We start from the raw sequence: 19,368 nt of genomic DNA on the forward strand, positions 1-19,368 counted from the left end.
CACCAAAATAATTCAGCAGAAAGGATTATTCCCCTGTTTTCTCACTTGGATGCTTCCTGTTGTATGCCTCATTACACTGACCTGTTGACTCATTAGAGGAAGGTAACTTTAGAAGAACATTGATGCACTCTGTGCTTCTGTTAGTATCAGCAAACATTTGGCTTCTTCAATTGTATCATATATGTCTGTGTTCATGTGTTATATTTTTGCTATGGAGACTTGATGCATGCTTTGATAAAGACCTTTAACGCAGTCAAATAAGCCTTACTATCTTTTATATTTTTGTATAAATATAGGCCAGATCCTCAGTACAACAAATCTCCAGCTTCATCTTAGCCAATAAATCTATGAGTGTTTCTGCAAGGTGAAATTACACGAGGAAAGAAGGGACTGAATTTTGTTTCTTTAAGCATAAGTGTTGTATCAGTTGCATCAATCATACTACCCACAAGTAAAACAAACCAGATCTGATCCATTGTCTTCAACAAGCTAGTGAAATATAGGAATGAAACTAAAAGCAATATTCCTTCCCAGGACACCACTGCAGGGAGAATAAAGGACTACATGTTCTCATAATTTGGCTTCACCATATTGAGAGAGCTCTGTCCTGACTCAACTGCTGTAAAATCATCACTGACCAAACCACAGACTGTCTGCAGACAGGATAAAACTCACTCTCACCCATGATCAACATGCTGCATACAAATTACACACTATTCCTCAACTACAGAACTTGTATCCTCTTCAACAGACTGGAGGGAATTTCAGTGAAGAAAACAGCAAGCCCAAGAACTATTTTGTTTTTTGTAACAAGATGAGTCACCTCATAATACTACTTCATAGTCAGAATTTGCATTCATTTCTACCACACTATACAAAAACGCTATTAAATTACTCTGAGCTTTCATCTAATAATATCATATAATCATAGAATAATTTCATTAACCATGAAATTTTTGGAAACAGTAATTATACATATCAAAACAATAATCATAAAATTGCTAAATATCCCACTTCATGAACATAGGGTGTTTCAACAGACTCAAAGGTGGTTCTGCACTGAATTCTATATAGCTGGTATAGTCTACAATAGAGTATGACATCTCAGGACATGTTATAACTTCAAAGAACAGCTCTATCTAGTGCCTGACAGATGTAATTGGCAGATGTAATTGGCTTCTCAATGAAGCATGAATTGCATTTACTGTTAGCTATTTGCTGCATGCACTCATTTCCTGCTTTCAGAGCTAGATTATAAAGTGGTAAAAGCTCATGTTCTAACAAGGCATTTGATGAGCATGACACCACAACTTCTACCCCCAATCACTAACCAGCAACACTATTTTTTGTAAAATATACATTCAATCTCTAGATCCACTTTCAAACATGACTGCTGAATATTTAATATAATGAGTAGAGGTCATTAATGTAATGAAGAGGGTGCCACAGCTTCTTTTCTCATTTTAGATTAGAATTTCGCATTTCATCACAATTGTCCAGTAAACTGTATTTAATGTAATGAAGTTCTCTTAAAATTCTTTCCCGATGAATTGTATACAAATGTAAAAACAAAGTGGTAAACAATACTGAAGAAGAAAGAGCAAAGTTATTTTAGTACTTATGTGAGAGAAATTCTGGTCTGTGAGAAAACAGAGTGGTAGGAGGCTGCAGATGTATCAGAGAAATCATGGAGTCCCCAAGTAAGTCCCTCTGGAGTCCCAAGTAGAGTCTCATGTCCCATCTTTGCCTTCAGAATTATGAGACAGCACAGCATTGCTGTGTGAGTCCCAATGTCCTCCATCATATACAGATCCTTTGTACACCTGAGCCTACAACTGTGACTCAGCAGAGCACTTAAAAGGTACTTTCAAGTGGTTTGGTGAATTTGTCATTAGCAAAAAGCTGCCAAGTTTGTCTGAGGAGAGACACTTTTGGTAAAATCTTCCATTAAACACCCCTATGTGATAGAAATTATTTGTATACACCTTTAAAAATCTCCTTGTGGGGCTTTTTAAGACATTTCATGGAATACCTTAGATTGGAAGAGATCTCTGGAGATCATTCATCCAATCACATAATCAAAGCGGGGCTAACTTTACTATTAAACCATATTGCTTGAGACCTTGCTCAGAAATTTCAATAGCTTGGATCACAATAAAATTAACATCTACCATCTTTAGGAATAATTTAGAACATGAAGAGTACATATTTTTCAGATAGCTGAATGGATGTAACACAAGATGGTAACGTTGCACTATGAATTTTACAACCTGTTTACTTAATGACTTCCCACTCCCATATGGCTAGCAGAATTATTATCCTGGAAGAATATTCTGAAGAAATTCACTATACCTCTGCCTTTGGTCTCTTTTTTAAAAGGTGTTTTTCATATACTCCCTTTTGACTGAAGACAGAAGGGTACAGAAGTGAAAAACTACTGCCCTGGTCACCATAATTAGTCGTGTCACTGAGGCGACAAACTTGAGGAGCAGGAATATCTGAACGAATACTTGGAACACCACACAATGGATAACCTGTGAAAAACAATCAACAGGTAGCATGGATAAATAGTGCCAGGGAGGAGAAAACATTTTGTATGAAATAAGAAGAAATGTGATGCTTGTTCAATAATAAGTCACATAATTTTCTTCCTCATATCTTTTTTCACATTTTTAGACATTCTGGCTTCAGCTACATCATGAAGTGTGAAAACAAGGACTCTTGCAGTAATATACTAGTACTTACTTACTTAATATTTCCAGCTGAAATTATTTTAGGTGATTATGTTATCATTATATTGCAAAGGTTTCATATTGCTGTCTCCTTAGCGTAAGAGTTTCACACCTCCTTGATGTTTCTTGTGGGCATCTCCTCCAAGCACTGACTCTTTCTTCTTCTTGCAGTGGCCAACTGACTCCAGCTCCTCTCGACCACCCAATCCACTCCTTTATAACACTCTTGTTATTGGCTACAGCTGCAGCCTGTTAACATCAGGCTTGCTCCTAATCTTTGATAATTAACCCAGCTGCAACTCTTTAGGGGGTAAGATTACTTTCTGTACTACCTTTATTTTCTTATATTCTATTCCCCTACATGATTGTAAGGAGATATGATCCTCCCAAATTTACAAACATAATTTCTCAAAGACACCTAGATTAATTTCAATGCTGAACAGGCAATCCCTTCCAACTCCTAATCTTGAAAAACTTAAATATAAAATTAATTTGCTATTTTACATTAGTAGAACCTGTAGCAATACTTTTTAACTTTGCTCCTGATTTTGTCTTAAATAATGCTCACAAGTGAGCAGCACAGTCCACTGTACTTACAGGATGCTGGGATACCACCAACTACAGCATTATACTGAGAAGATGATGTTTGATAATTCGTATATACACGGTCTGTTGATCTTGTAAGTGGTTTTGGCATCTTTTCTGAGCTTTCTCGTTCTTTTAACTCAAGATCTTTCTGTTCTGGCAGTGGTTTATCCTCTTTCTGTGTGTCTTTGGGAAGATAGGCATCTAATTTTTTCCCTACAAAAGGGAAAAAGTTATGGGACAGCCAAGATATATTATCAACATATTATAAACTAAGAGGCAAAAAACTTTGTTTGAATAACTGTAAAAGAGGAGACATAACTCATCTACATTTCTGATTGTGCTTCTAGGAGATGTTTTACTTCCTGTTGATCTGTATTACTGAGGAAACTTCCCAGTGTCAATCTCAGCATGCAACACAGAACTCCAGGATTCTGAAACACAACTGTACCTGAGATGCTGGTAGTTAAATCAGTCTCTAAATCCTACCCTTTTAAAGGAGCACCTAGTTTACAACAGCAATGTCCTTTCAACAGCTATCCTAAGAACAAGATCATCCCCATATTTTCCCAGTATTAAGGCACCTACCTTTTGTAATTATTTTTTCTTCAAACTCTTTAACACCCATTTTATCTTTCCAGTTCAGAAAGTTCGCAAAGTCCCGGTAATTAATCAGACCATCCTTATCCAAATCACAGCAGTCAAATAAGATTTTCAGGAGCTCATCATCCAGATTCACATTCAGCTGAGAAAAGATCTTTCGTAGCTTGTCCTTGTGTATCATTCCATCACCATTCTATTACAAAGAAAACAAAACAGTTGTTATATTCTATGATTCTCTAACAGCCATCATAAAGTAACTTCACCAAAAGAAACACATACACGTGTTTATACAGGCATGTACACATATTTATACATTTATATAAATAGCACCAGACACACTATTTCAAGACAAATAATATTGCTGAATATGAAAATAAACCATAAGTATTGTAGAAATCTGAAAAATGTCAAAAAGTAATTTTCAACTTAAAAAATACAGTGGTTTGAGAGTAAAAGTGTGACAAGCTATTGTGACAAGACTGCAATCTAATCATAAATGTTGAGGAAAAGCAAAGATATCTTTAAAAGTAAGACATCAATCATTCTGTATACATTACAATTAATCTTACATATGAAATGTCAATTACAATTTTTTTTTCCAGAGAGAAAAAAAGAAAATACCTGAAATTCTGAGGCTTGGCAACTCAGTCAAAAAGTACAGCTCGGAAGAAAATATGAACATAACCCCTTCCACTGTTTTCTCTTTACCAAGGAATGCCAGACTTTGAAATCCAAAAATTGTTAAGATTACTCCTGCTTGTGTGTCCCTTTCTCCCTCTAACCTGGATATTCCAAATAATATTATGAAAAGCTCCAAATACTATTGTGTCTAATTCCATAGCATATCACAGTAGATGAGACATTCAATAACTATGAAGTTATCTTCACAGTTACAGTCTTCATCCATATTTGCCTTGCTATGCTTGTCTTTCTTCTCGTCTGTATCTCTACAGCACAGGAGAGCTAATGTCACACATTCCTTTACATTTATACCTTTTGAGAGCACTAACCTTATCAAAATGTCTTAATGCTTCTAGTAACACATCAAAATTCCTATAGTTAGCTTTCTTCAGACTTTCTCGAACTGCCATCAAGATAACTCTTTCTCTGTCCTTCCCACAGAGGAACTCACATGGAACCCGGACATGAAGAAGATCATGAACATCTATAAAAATGAACAATTCCTCAATTAGTTGTGCATATACCGTAATCAGACATTTACAAAAAAAAAAAAAAAGCTTGAATTCATTAGGAAAAGGAGAATTTCAGTTTCAAGATGCTAATTTTCAGCACTGCTGCACAGGTGATACAGCCATTTCATTGCAAGATCAAACAGTCAACATCATTATTTCTCCACTCACACACAGTTAATATCAAAAATTTTGGAACGTGATAATGTAGATTCAAAAACCTATCCACTGCTTTCAAAAGCTTCTAAAAGCAGTATTTTTTACTCAATGTCCAGATAATTGAGCAAAAAAGAATATATATTATTGATCTACCACTTCTGTCACGTTTCACGTACTTATGAGATATAAGTATATACCTATATACTATCCAAAATTTAGTATTTTGGATAATTATATATCACAGGTTTCTAGAAAGACAAAGCAATATTTTTATGTTACTGTTCCCATTTTTCATGTATCCTAACTTTATCAGTATTTTTAAACACTTTAGCATACTGAGCTACAATCTTCATCCAGATTCCTAAGGTGCCAGTGTCACTTTCTGGAGTGCAAGAAGCTCATTTACAGTACAGTAACAAACATGAGCAGTTCACCTAATCCCCTCTAACAGCCATGTACAAGCATTATTTCCTACTTGTTAATTATGAACTCTTTTGTTCAGTTCCTTCTGTTCTTCCTTATAGCACAAACTTTATTACACTACATAGTAAAGCATGTAAAAGATTATTCACTGTTTGAACAGACTTTCTCTGGCCCAGATTAACTGTATGACTTTGATCCACTTCATTTTTTTGCTTCCCAATTATTGACTGTATTCTTTAATTATTAAACACAATGCTAAAACATCATCAATCCCATTGACTATTTGAGTTGAGTAGCTTTCAAAATTTTGTCATAATGAAAATAAAGACTTTTTTTGTACTCTGCTTTCTATCTCCTTGCAACTTTCAAAACTTATTTATTACTTGTAATTTTTACTCTTTTTAGACAAGTGCTTGAGAAATCATTGAGAGGGAATATGCATGATTGGTTTAAATAGCCATTTTTGTTTGTCAATAAGGGGTTTCTGCCATTTCCCATTTTGTTACATTTGGATACAATGGCTTTAAAAAAGAAAAAAAAACAGCATGACAATCCTAAAGGTAAAGCTTCTTTGTTTTTGACATTTACTTTTTTCCCTCTAGCAACTTTAAATCCACCCAAATTTACATTTCAAAAATTTATTGTCAACAAATTTTTGTACCTTGCCTCTTACAATTTTAGGAAAATTGTATATGCAACCAACAGTTATTACTTTAGCAGAGTTTCATCAGCAAGGTAAGATTTTATTCTGCTCCTGAACTTACCATATTCATCTGGACAGGCCACCAATCCAAATGTATGGTCTGGGGGAACATTCATAGTATCTGCTATACTGTCAAAAAGAACATTTTTTTGTTAATTGCCAAACAGTTTATTAATAGCCATAATAAAATCTCAGCTACTGTTAAAAAAGTGATTAATAATAGGGATGATACTCATAGTTTACCTGACATTTGTTTATCAGGACTTTGTTTCAACATTACCATTCCAGAAAAGCAACCCTTTACAAGCTGATTAGAACATTCAGTGTTTGTAACATAAAACAGCCAAATGTAAACATTAACAGTTTAAGCACTTATGCCCATTAAAAAGAAAAACACCCTATGCCATTTTTCCAAAGAAAATGATGGAAACATGCAAGAAAAGTCCTTGTAGTCAAAGAATGGGAATATTTTGACAAAATCTCCAACTGAAATATCTGAAATAAACTACTTTTGTATAAAGTGGAAAAATTGAATCACATCTCTGCTTTTCCAAGTGCAATTTTTTGTCAACCAAAACCAGCAACCAAGTCCATATCCATGTGGAAAACTTTTCTCAGTTCTATTTTCCAAAAATTGAAGAATTTCCTTTTGACATTAAAGAACTGTTTCCGTTTTTTAATTTTAAAATATATATAACGCTCATTTTATTTTTGATAATTAAATAATTAAAACACTTAGCTGAATCAAAAATCCCCATCAGAATTTAAAAGATTATCAGTGCTTTGTTCTAAAGCACAAAACAAAAACCCACATACAGAAATGGAAATACCACAATCTAAAAACTACTATGTATATTTTTCTTTTATCATTTTCATATCACACATAGCACGTGGATGGCATAAAATTCACTAAATAAGATTAAGTTTAGCCTGTATCTGTCTTGTAATATTAGTGGTGGGTTTCAGCCTGCACTGCAACCCATCCCTGACTGATCACACTGCTTCATGCTGCTCATGCTCCAAGTCTGTCTCACAGTAAGCTGGGACACAGTGACAGGGAGAGAATAAACTGACTTGTATTTGTGCTCACTGCTCACATTCATTTAAGAGAACACTTCCCCAGATCAACCTAAGCCTGGGATCTTGAGTTTAAAATTATATTTTGCCACCAAAGTCCATGTTAGTGAGCCTTCAGATATATTTTTGCAGAAATCAAGAGTATCTGTAAAGATAACCTTTGGATACATTCAGGAGCCCTAGATCTGCAGCACATCTGGATCCTAACCCCACTGTACCTTATCACTTCTGTGGTGCTTCTTAAGCGCTGTTCTGTAAAATTACAAACTGTTCCAGATTGCTTCATAATCAGTCATTCTAATGATTCAAGAGAGATTGGTAAATGCTGCTAGGTAACAAAATTTAGTTCCATGTCCTTTTCCAAGGAGGTAATACAGTGAAATTACAGATGATGTAACAAAGAAGACCAAAAATTGTGTGAGAGTAAGCAAAATGGTTGAATCCCAAAACATTAGGTATTATGTGTCAGTCCTTTCAAACCCCACTAATTGCAAAATACTGGGGGAAAAAATGTCTCAAAGAGTGCTTGACCACTCAAACAGTAAGCTCTAACTTCACTACATGGACACAGTACAGCCCTTACTAGAAACTTGTGTACTTATCAGCCTAATTAGGGCAGGTAGAAGGTCCTTTTCTGTTAAATAAGTGCTGCACTGGAAGCATTAAGCACACAGTTATAATTTTTATCCAAGACATAAAAAGATACTGGAGAAATGGCAAAAGTGAGTGAATTTTGTGCTTGATCTATTTGTAACAGAAGGCATCTTTGCTTACTTACGGATCAAAAACTTTTCCAATCAGAGGCTGGTATTTTTCCTTGAAATCATCACTTCGTTTTGACACAAGGTTTGGTCCTCTCTTCCTACAAATTACAAAAATAACTCTTGCACATAATTTTTAAATATTCAATACTTTTTCAATAATATTTAAAAATATTATTATATATTTAAAAAACAGCAACTCCTTTCAACTTAGTGATTAAACTATCTTGCTACTTAAAATCAAAGGGCTTTACATAATGCTTAAGATGTGCCAAGAGTTGTTATATGGTAAAAGTTATTTGGATAAACTGTTCCAAAAATCACATTTTGCATTTTCTGTTCAGTTCAATACAGCTAAGGATTGTGAGATATACAATTTTTTTCAAATATGAAGACCCACTCTTCCTGATCATTTTTAAATTAATTAATTAGTTAATTCATTGCAACTTACGAATCCAGGTCAAAGGCCCAATTGAAGGTCTTGGCTGTATTTCGCCCATCTTCATAGTGAGGGGTTTCCATTCCATAAACAAAAGACTTGTCAAAGTGTGAGTTATACTTCCTATTGACTGATTCCCCTGCAAAAAAAGCAGGCATTTCAACCTGTGTAAAACACCTAAGGAAGAAAAATGTACCCAGTACCTTCATTCTTAAGAAAAAACAATGAAGAAACAAAGGCAAATAACTAACAAACCTGTTCAATTAAAGATAAATAATTTGCATTTTCCCTGTTTATTGAGTAGTTAGGAACAATCTCATTGTCAAAAGTGAAAACACAAAATAAAAAGCAAAAATGCTTCAGTTGGATGTTCTTTTATGTCTGATTAAAGACAAGCCCAACAGAATAAATTAAACCATGTAGCCTAAGTGGTGAGGGTCAAGCAAACATTGCTTTATAATATCTACACTTGAGCAGAAACGTGCACCATTTGATTTATTGTTTTCAAAAAATGCAAAAAAATGTTTTTGATGGGTTGCATTTTCAGATATACTCTTGCTATGTCTTTTTGTCACAGAAAAAAACAGTCATTCTTTTTGTTCAAGGTCTTTTCAATCACCTTTTAAAAAGCATGATAATTAGAACTTTCAAAAATACTATTCACTGCATGTTTTCTAATAAGGGCTCCATAAGGCTGTATGGCAGCATGGCATTTTTTACACTATTGGTGGGGCACATAGTTGACTTTTTTTCTGTCAGTCTGCTTCTGACTTGGCCTCTCCATGGTAGATGGATGTTACAAGAGAAACAGAAACAGATTATGAATAATTTCACTGAAACACCCAAGAAAAGCAGAGAAGAAAGGAAATGAAGTTACAAGTTTGGCCAATTTACACCAATACTCTTTATAGAATAATTTCTCAGTGAGACAACAAAGTACTATAATTTCACATCTATGTAATAGTATTCACATAAAATTTACATTTTCAGCCAAAGTGAAAGTCATGGAACTGGGAAAAATTGAAGTGGCTGCAAAAAAAAAAAAAAAAAGAAAAAAAAAAAAGTAAAATCTGAGATTGCTTTCAGTGGCATAGACAATGCCAAACTCAGTAAGCAACCAGGGCATCTGTGCGTTTCTAGTATCCTGGAAATATTTTGCTTTTCAAACAGCACCCAAAAGAATCCGGCTTCCAACCCCTTCATGGAGTTCTTATACTGTTTTAAATGCCCATCCTGAAGTGATTGACAGTTCTAGAAACTGAGATCATGCTTTCTCACTTGCTTTTTTCACATAATTTTTTAAAGTAATATATATTGTATTAATACAGTGATTAAAATTAATAGTTTATATCTCAAAAAATAGCATACAGTAGGCACTGAACACACATAGAGGAACATTTTATGTGGTTTCTTATGAGCCTTTTACCTTACCCACATAATAATCCTCATGTGAGAGAACATATAAATCATGTCCTTCTCTCGCTTCTTTATCCACTTCCTCAAAGGTTTTTGGTGGATTGACAAGCTCTCCAGCTGTTAAATCTGGAAACAAATAGAGAATGTATGGTTGGGGGAGCTAAGGAGGGGGGATATCTTATTTCATTAATTCTTAATAGTAAACAAAACCTTGTTAGAGAATTTGCTAATACTGTGGAAGGATGATACTTCTTACCACATTTCTAGTCAATCTATATTCATCTAATGAATGGATGAATAAACATCTAATTCATTATTCACATAATGACATGGGACTAGGGAGAAAATCACAGAAACCCAGATGAACAGAATTTTGCAAGAAAGCTACATGGACAACACAGATGTGATTTCCTCCAGTCTATGGAGGAAAGCTATATATGTCAAGGAAGTTTCTTCCATGAGACTTATTAGAGTTGTCAGAAAAAGGAAGGTAAGTTGACAGCTACCCTACAGTTCTCACAGGAAATCTATAAAGACAGAAAGGAAGAGGGCCAAAAGTCCTGGTAGTTACCATAAGTTCTCAGTTGCTTGTTTCTTCATCAAAACTGAAAAATTTTTAGGCCTTTTGATAGCTGTTATATAACAACTCTTCTCTTAAAATGGAGTGGTTGGAATCATAGAGCATGTGATAGATACTAAATTGCAGATTATCTTGTATTTACAGGAAATATGTTTTAATAGCACATTTTCCTACCTTTGAAGACTTTCATTCCAAATGTAGTTTTAATTATATCCAAGCCCTCAGGTAACTTCAAAGATTGATCATGTGATTTACCCAAAGGTGTTTCACGATTACTGGAGTAAATTGCTTCTTTCATGTCCTGCATCTTTTCTTGAAATTCACTTTTAGCAACTGGACTTATCAAAGAAGCTACCTGAAGACATCACAAACAACACCAGGGGCAGGAAAACCAACAAACTTTGATCATTCACGCATCACTATGACTACTCACACAAACAAAAGTTTGCTCATAAGGGTTCTAATGAGATCTTCCATGGTTACACTGACATAATTTTATCCATTGAGTTGCAAACCAAAACTGTATCTTGAGAGAAGACCACTAATAGCCAATGCTATGCTAAATTTCCAGCTAAATAAAATACTTATCGTGAGATATTTTTATGCTAGCTTTTCCACTTTTTAATATATACATTTTCTGACCGTAGTCTTTCTTTTCTTAGCACATATTAGAAACTATAGTCAAATTACAACGTGACCAAAACTAAAGTGATTTGATTTTTCAGGCTATCAAAGTAATGGAGATTCCAGAGGAGATTTATTGTTAGACTGTCAATATTATATAAAGAAATATTGAAAAATTAGTAGCAAATACAATTGATCCAAACCCATGCTTAGCAGACTAGGCCTCCAACCCTTCCTAGAGATAATATTTAACTAATAATGCAAACCAACTTCAACAGACAGTACAGGCTAATCCAGTACAGATCAATCCATTCAACAAAAAACTTCTAAGGAAAGACACCAAAACCTGGCTGTCTTTCATTTTGGATATGCCTAATAAATGTCCTACTCAACATCCTGGAATACTAGGACTTCCTTCCTTCCTAAAATACACTTTACTAACACAACTGCTATTTTTAGAGACAGAAACACTAACCGTGTGATAAAACCACTAATGATCTCATCAGTTGTTTGATTACAGATTACAAACTCATTTCTAAAGAATACACACAAAATAGTCTGCCATATCCAAACCATCACTTTTTGGCTAAAAAAATCAGTTTCTAGCCAAAGGTAAGAAAGCATACAGAATGACGGCACCAAACTGTAAACACACTTGCAGATAACAGCTCTTTTGCTAAGAGCTCAATTGGTTTTATCTCTGTAACCCACATAAAAAAAAAAAAAAAAAAAAAAGCAAAATTTGTAGGCAGAAGACTGTTCATTAACTTAAACATTGAAATTAATTTACTAGTCACTATGAAAAGTTACATCACTGATAACAGTCACTGAACTTCAAATATTTTCCAGGTTCAATTATGCTAAGTAAGTCCTATGATTTGACGTCAGAACTCAGACCATTCACAGCAGCTGTGAAATGCTGCAGCATAAATCACTCACCTTTATCCCTGACTATGAAGACATCAGTTGCTTTTATTAAGAACACTCTTAAGAGGTTCATTCTTAAACAAGAGTAAAGGAGTCACATTCTTACACTGCACTGGGAGGTTGACTTTATGCCATGAGTCAAGTCTGTTGCAATGTCAGGATCATCTGCACTGCCGTAGAATATTATTTTAGCACCAGGAGCTGGATCTGTTGTATTTCGAAACTTTCGTACAGGAGTGGGAGTAACAGGCTATATGAAAGGCAAAGCAAAAACAAGTTTACATTAGACATTCACAAAATGTTCATGAAAAGAAAATGCACTGCAGACATTTATGTTGTTCCAGATATAAGAACAAAATATGAGGATGCTTTAGGGCTGCGGTACATGCCCATGCTCCTGCAGATGCTGATACTGTGAGCATAAGCTCAACATAACCCACACTAAATTTTATCAAATCAGCATTGTTAAGTTTCAACACTTCAATTTTTTTTTTAAATTTTAATAACAGCTACTTCACATGTTCTTGATGAAAACTAGATGTTACAATTATAAATTTCAGAAAGCTTTAACCCAATTTGCAATTTCCACCACCAGTGAAGCAAATTTGGAAATTGTTTAAACTAGAGTGTTGGGGTATCTTTAAATATCATTTAAAGGGAGACCTGCTGTTTACAGAATCCATTTGTGTCTCAGTAGCCTCTGACTCTTCTGGCCATGGGAAAGGGTCAGTGGGATACTCAATTCTGGCAGGCATCCTTGTAAAGAACCTCCATCTGAAGTAATAATAATTTCCAATAATTACTTTAATTGCATTACCAGAGGGAAAAGCCGCCTAAAACAATTATATTTAGTCCCAAGTAAGCAAGCATGGTGACTTTTGTAAAACACGTGGAATGGAAATGAACTGCCAGAAGTGTTTTCCAATCTTGCCAGCTAGTCTCTGTAATTCCACGTGATAAAAAACAACACTGAAAAAAACTACAGTTTCAAAAGTGAAGGTATGTAGAAAAAAAAAAAAAAAAAAAAAAAACGGGAAACTACAAAACCAACTCACCTTGGGTGTCTCTTTGAGACAACTCGCAACCGTGCTGCCCGCTGGACTCAACTTTCCAGCCTAAACAATGCAATCAAAAAATAACGTATGACGCAACTCGTAATAATATACACAACTAGTCAAACTGGGATCTGGCACTATGCACGGGACGTTGTCCAATTGTTCTGATGAGGGTGGGAATGAGCCACCCTCATTACAGGGAGAGAAGGAGCTCGCAGGGAGATGCGCCATCCCCTCCTACACGCGGCCCTCCTCCAGCCCCTTCCCTCGGCGAGACTCCGCCCCTGAAAGGCACAGAAGCGGGGCGCAGCTCCGGGGCATCGGTGACAGCCCTTTGGCGAAGGCACTCACGTTCGGCAGTTCAGGAGTCCTCTCGGGGAGAGTCTCTTTGGGACATGGCGGTGGCTGCTCCGCCATGGCCACCGCTCGCTTACTCTGCTCGCTCGGTAACGGCGGCGGCGCCGGCAGCGCTCGTGCGAGATCCGCGGTGCGGCCGGCCCTCACAGCGCTCCGCCATCCCCTCGCACCAGCGCCCACCTATTCTCCCCTCCCAACCCTCCCTCTACCGCCCTCAGCACCCGCCACCCCCCTTACATCTCGCATCCTTCAAGAAAAGTCAGGAAATAAATCACACTGGGCTGTTTTGTAAATGTCATGATCTAGAAAAATAACTAAGGCCCGGCCGCAGAGGTCGCACATTCCTTACACGGACTGTTTGAAAATCTACCAGCTTTCAGACAGGCAGGTTGACTCCTGAGTTTGAAATGAGGTCTTACATGGTCAAAAGTTTGATCAAATTTTCAATCTTTATTACTGTAATAAAAAATACTGCCCCTTTCACAAGTGTTGTCACATGCTATTAAAATATTGGGGCTGTTCTTCTAGAGAAAACTGCAGCTCATCCACCCACAGCTTGGAGGTGGGTGAGAGAAGCCCGTCAGCACTACCCCATGTATCCGACATGTGAGTGCTCTCACTGTTTGTCTTAAATGAGTCAACACCTCGCATATCTAACCCACTGTACTTGCCTTTTAGAAACAGATGTGGATTATTTCAGAAAAGCAGCATGGGTAAGACTGAACAAGTTTCACCGCTGTTTAACAGACCCTCAGTTCTTACAAAGACTCATTCTCAGATGACATGTAGCAAACCATCCTGTTCTTCCCAGCAAAATATCTCAATTTATTAAGATTGAGATAAATTTATTTAAATAATTAATTAATTAATTAATTTAATTAATAAATAAATTTAAATTTATTATTAATTTCCATTCTCCATAGTCCTTTGATGGCAAAACCAATCTTACATAAATATACAGACCTTAACTGTAATTAATCAAACATTACCAGGTGTTACCATTTTATTCTCTGTTCTAACATTTGGTAAGGTTTGGTAAGGACTTTAGATGAATGATGCTAAGTTAAAACTAAATTTCTTTTCTACAAATGGAAGGTGAGAGGCTCAGGCAGTCCCTGCTGTCTAATGATGTGCTCCAGCTGTCCAAGTCACCAACAGTACTTGTCAGTGCCATGATCCATGAACTTCCAGCAAAAATGTATCTTGGTCTTCTCCAGGCAAGAAGCATCTTCTATAGCAACAACTATGATCTAGCTGTGGCAATGATGGTGTCCATTATGTGTTTTCCTGCTGTAGATGTGGCTGCACCACATCCCTAGTATGGAACCCCCATGTCCACTTGGGAACTAAAGAAGCTCTTGTAAAGTCTTAGTGTGCTCAATTCTTTTCATATTTCAGTCATATTTGTTGTTGCTTGAAGTTTAGAGTTTTCCTGCAAAACAAAGCAATATTTTTGGTAGTTTAATAAATAAAATGATTGGTTGTATCTTGCCTTGTGATCCATTCATCTGTAAGGTGAAATTTCTATCTAGTAAAGTTGACAGAAGGGAGCACTATTTATAGAGAGAAAGAGCAAAGTACAGTAATGTAAAAATTAGATGGTAGTAATGGGGCACAGGAAACTGGGAATTTTTTTATCCCAGGATAAAATTCAGGAAATGGAATTTTTGTCCTAGTATTTGTTGTATTTCTAGATGGCTCTCTACCTGTGCTCAAGGTGGTATCATTTTTATACATTCTGTGCATTGCTGATTTATTTTTACCTTGTTTTTTTCCCCAGTAGGTGGCCACACTTGCTAATTGAAACCATCCCCTCAGCCGATGGAGTGGGTTGTGTCAAAGGCATAAAAATAGGACTTGGACATGTAAGAAGAGTGCCTATTGCAGAAACAAGTAGAGCAGAAGTCCTTTTTTTTTTTTTTGCCTCTCTGTTCTCCTTTACTTTTTTTGCAGAAACATGGGTCCCTATAAATCAATTTGAAACCTACTGACAATACATTCTTTCCTATAATTCCTCTCATTCTGGAACCAGTGTCATATCCATTCTTTCTTATACAGAAAGTTATTTTGGCCACAGAAAGAGTATTTGTGGAGTGGTAAGGATCTGTGATTTTAAAGGTAAGTGATGAATTTAAAAAAAAACAATTGAACTCAATTTTAGGGAAAAAAGGATTAAAACTTTCTTTACTTCAGCATGAATTTGTCATCTCCTATGTCAAAGGTAGAATCTCTAGAGAAAACTATTTGAAAAAAGTTGAAAAATTTCCATTTTTCAGCAGCACTTTTTTTCCTCAACAGTACTTGACATTTCACTAGTTTCTGACATCCAATTCCCACAACCTAATGCCTTTTTCTGTCTTGTTTAGGCTAAAACAGGAATGGAAACTGTCCAAAACCCTGCATTTTACTTTCTTTATGAAGTGCAAGCGCCCCATGTTCTGCAACACAGCTCTCACTCTGACTATGGTGCTGGCAGACTGGACTCAAAGCACTTAAGTCTGTATATTCCTGAAGGTCTGTGAAGGCCAGAGAACTCCGTGTAAAACACTCAGAATGTTGTGAAATGACTTAATTGCGTCAGCCATGCTGATGCACTTTGCTGTTACTGCCTGGTTGCTTTCATGGTTTTTTATTCAGTTCATTTATGGATAGGAAATTACTGTTTTCTATGCACAGCACACTTTCTATGTGTTATGGTATAACCAAGCCAATGTAGGTACATAGAAAATGTACACAAGTAGAGATAAGAGACAGAAAAAAAAATTGGGAAGTTCAAGCACAATAAAGAGATTGTGCACATTCTCTGAAGTCAACTTCCACTTATTATTACCCATCTAACATTAGATTTAAACACAAAAAGGCTGAGCAGAACATAATATTAAAACTCTACAGAGAAATGCTAAAATAGATGGAATGCCACCTGGTGAAACCATGACCCACTAATATAAATTTGTTAATATCACCCAGCAGTTTCACTTTTGGTATATGATCTATGAACCACGATGAAACAAAATATGAAAACATGACCACTGGTAGGGGCTATCTGTGTGATTTCAGAGCTTTCCTTCATCTTTTTGCACAGACTACATCAGAAGAAACTTGTCTTCACCACTAGAACTCACAGAGACTTGTCAAGCCTGAAATACAGTAAAACAGTAAATACAGGAACTTGGTAATTTGATTACTGCCACATTCTCTCGTGCCTCTATTTCACACATTCACAGTGAACCCTCGGTGTTGCTGTCCCACTCTGTCAGCCTCAACCAGCTGTGAACAATTTGGGCATTTCACAAAGCAGGAGAGATGGGCTACAGCTCTGCCTTGCACTCAGAGAGCTAAATTATCCAGCAGGAACCTCCTGCATATAAAACAGGCTTCCTAACAGCAACTATACAATGTGAATAGAGTTCCTGCATCAAAAATTCCATTTAGCCTTGAACTTCAGATACATCTGCTAATCTGAAAGATTATTTCCATTTTATGAAGTATTTATTTATATCAGAAGCATAGATAATGATCCTTACATATGGAATAGTATGGTTCTTTATTAGATAAGATTAAGTGAAACACGAAATGTCACATATGACGTGTTAAATCTCTAAATTGAATTTAGTTCAAGTAATTCTAAATTGTGCAAATTCTAAAGATTTAATATTTTTCCACATAAACTGTTCATATGTGTACTGTGTCTTACTGAGGTGGAGTTAATTTTCTTCATAGCAACCTGAATAGTGCTGTGTTGTGCATTTGTGATTAAACTACTGTTGATAACACAGAAATACTTCAGCTACTGCTGAACTGTGCTTGGATAGGGCAAGGACTTTCTCTTTTTCCCCACTTTGTCATCAGCCCCACCTAGGGAGAAATGCTGCTGATGGTCCAGAAAGATGAGAGTAGAATACAGCCAGGACAGCCGACCCAAACTGATCAAAGGGATATTCCATCTCACACAGCGTTATGCTCAGCAATAGAAAATGGAGGTACACAAAGGAGATGTCTTCCAAGTTGGCTGCTGCTTGGAGACTGCCTGACACTGGCCTGTTTATGGGAGGTAGCCAGTGATTTCCTCTGTATTGCCTTTCGCTTCCACTTTCCTTCATCTATTACATTGTCTTTATCTTAACCCACAAGTTCTCCTGCTTTTGTTCTTCCTGTTATGTTCCCTGTCTTGCTGCCGGGAGGTGAGTGAGTGAGCAGCTGCCAGGTTGACTGGATACTGTCTGCTGCTCCAATGCATGCCTGTCAGGTGTGTAGTAAAACACATTTGGTTATCAGGAATCTGCTGTTTGCTCAGCAAATCCTGCAATCCAGTTGAACATATTGAGACCAGTCAGAGGGTTATGGCAAATAAGCAGTGTATTAGGGCAGGATTACATGATTTAAAGGACAACTCTTACAATTAGAAAACTCACAGCTCAAAAAAGTTTGTATACTTTACTTACACAAATATATTTCTCTGGAGCTAGTCTGGCATTCTACATCACTGGTGAATGCAAAGACTATTTTCCTTTTTTTGAAGTTACATATTGGCCTTTCACAAAGCACTTATGTAAGTGATTAACTTCAACTTAATAAAGCAGAAAGGGGAAATTGTTACTCTGAGACCAAACTGGTACCAACGGAAAAGTGTATGGAAAAGAAGAACTGATGAAGATTATAAAAAATAATGTTTTCACTCCATTCACTTCATTATGTTCAAGTATTGATAAGTTATACTAAGGAAGGGGAAAGTAGCATAACAGTGACCACAGGCTTTATATAACTTGATTTTTGCTTCATTTAAATATATATGGTAGAAATAAAAAATGTATTTTGAGAATGTAACTACATCAACTTGATTATTTCCTGTGACGGAGTATCCAAACAATCTTCATTAAATTGTACCAGTTACTAAATACCATTATTGATACACTTATTAAGGTCTTACCAGTTTACTTGTTTCTTTCTTTCAAATGCCAACTCTTAGACCTTGTTGAAGCGGCTATACTGAAGAAACACTTATCATGATTGTTCTGTTTCCGCTGCAACCCACTTACAGCCTGTGGCCAACTGGCCTTTATCCTGCTCTCTCGCAAGGCCATGCTTTGTGCTATGAAGCAATCGGGACTTGTTCTGAGCTTTAGCAGTGGCTGTTCAAAAAAGGCAAATTCCCGATGGCAATTCAGGTTTCCCATGTAGTTCCTCCTTTCAACTCACTTGACTGAAGGATTAAACCAAGACTTGTCTGCGTGTGCAGTGCCCAGCTCCCACCCCTGGCTCCTCAGAGGCCTCCTCAGGCTGCAATGCAGTCCCTAGAGGACTGGCAGAGAATCATGGAATAGTTTGGGGTGGGAGGGACCTTAAAGACCATCCAGTCCCAACTCCCCTGCCTTGAGCAGGGACACCTCCTACAACAGCAGGTTGCTCGGAGCCCCACCCAGCATGGCCGTGAACACTGTCAGGGATGGGGCATCCTGAATTTCTCTGAGCAACCCATTCCAGAGCCTCACCACCCCCACCGTAAATGGAAGCTGGAAGACGCGCGGGTCGCTCGCAGGGACTCTTCCCCCGGGAGCAGGGGAGAAGCGGGAGGCAGGGAACAAACACCCTGCAGCCGACAGCGGCTCGGCCGCGGTGGGAGCGGCCGGCAGGGAGGGGAGGGAGCGGGAACAAAAGGAGGAGGGGAAAAGGTGGGAAAGAAAGGGAGTCACGTGACGGCCGGCGCGGGCGAACCGGAAGGGCACGGCGCGTGCGGGCG

At 37.0% G+C, this 19,368-nt stretch overlaps 1 protein-coding gene across 8 annotated transcripts in view; it reads right to left on the reverse strand.

Annotated features, from left to right (window-relative positions):
• EFHB (EF-hand domain family member B) overlaps window positions 1-19,368 on the reverse strand; it is a 56,045-nt gene that overhangs the window by 7,659 nt on the left and 29,018 nt on the right. For 4 of the 8 annotated variants that reach the window (XM_074538320.1, XM_074538317.1, XM_074538312.1 and 1 more), the window contains 12 exons: window positions 13,869-15,063; window positions 13,275-13,334; window positions 12,326-12,469; window positions 10,843-11,023; window positions 10,104-10,214; window positions 8,685-8,811; window positions 8,251-8,334; window positions 6,457-6,524; window positions 4,931-5,085; window positions 3,906-4,113; window positions 3,330-3,533; window positions 2,353-2,534 (listed from right to left, as the gene is read on the reverse strand). In XM_074538320.1, the coding sequence (XP_074394421.1) occupies window positions 2,353-2,534; window positions 3,330-3,533; window positions 3,906-4,113; window positions 4,931-5,085; window positions 6,457-6,524; window positions 8,251-8,334; window positions 8,685-8,811; window positions 10,104-10,214; window positions 10,843-11,023; window positions 12,326-12,469; window positions 13,275-13,334; window positions 13,869-13,877 (1,533 nt within the window). In that variant the 5' untranslated portion in view covers window positions 13,878-15,063. Of the gene's footprint in view, window positions 1-2,352; window positions 2,535-3,329; window positions 3,534-3,905; window positions 4,114-4,930; window positions 5,086-6,456; window positions 6,525-8,250; window positions 8,335-8,684; window positions 8,812-10,103; window positions 10,215-10,842; window positions 11,024-12,231; window positions 12,470-12,882; window positions 12,994-13,274; window positions 13,335-13,625; window positions 13,817-13,868; window positions 15,064-18,558; window positions 19,352-19,368 lie in introns of those variants that run through there. The other 4 variants (XM_074538311.1, XM_074538325.1, XM_026799486.2 and 1 more) reach the window with 4 other exon arrangements.

Source organism: Zonotrichia albicollis, chromosome 1, assembly GCF_047830755.1.
Source record: "Zonotrichia albicollis isolate bZonAlb1 chromosome 1, bZonAlb1.hap1, whole genome shotgun sequence".
Taxonomy (NCBI): Eukaryota; Metazoa; Chordata; class Aves; order Passeriformes; family Passerellidae; genus Zonotrichia; species Zonotrichia albicollis.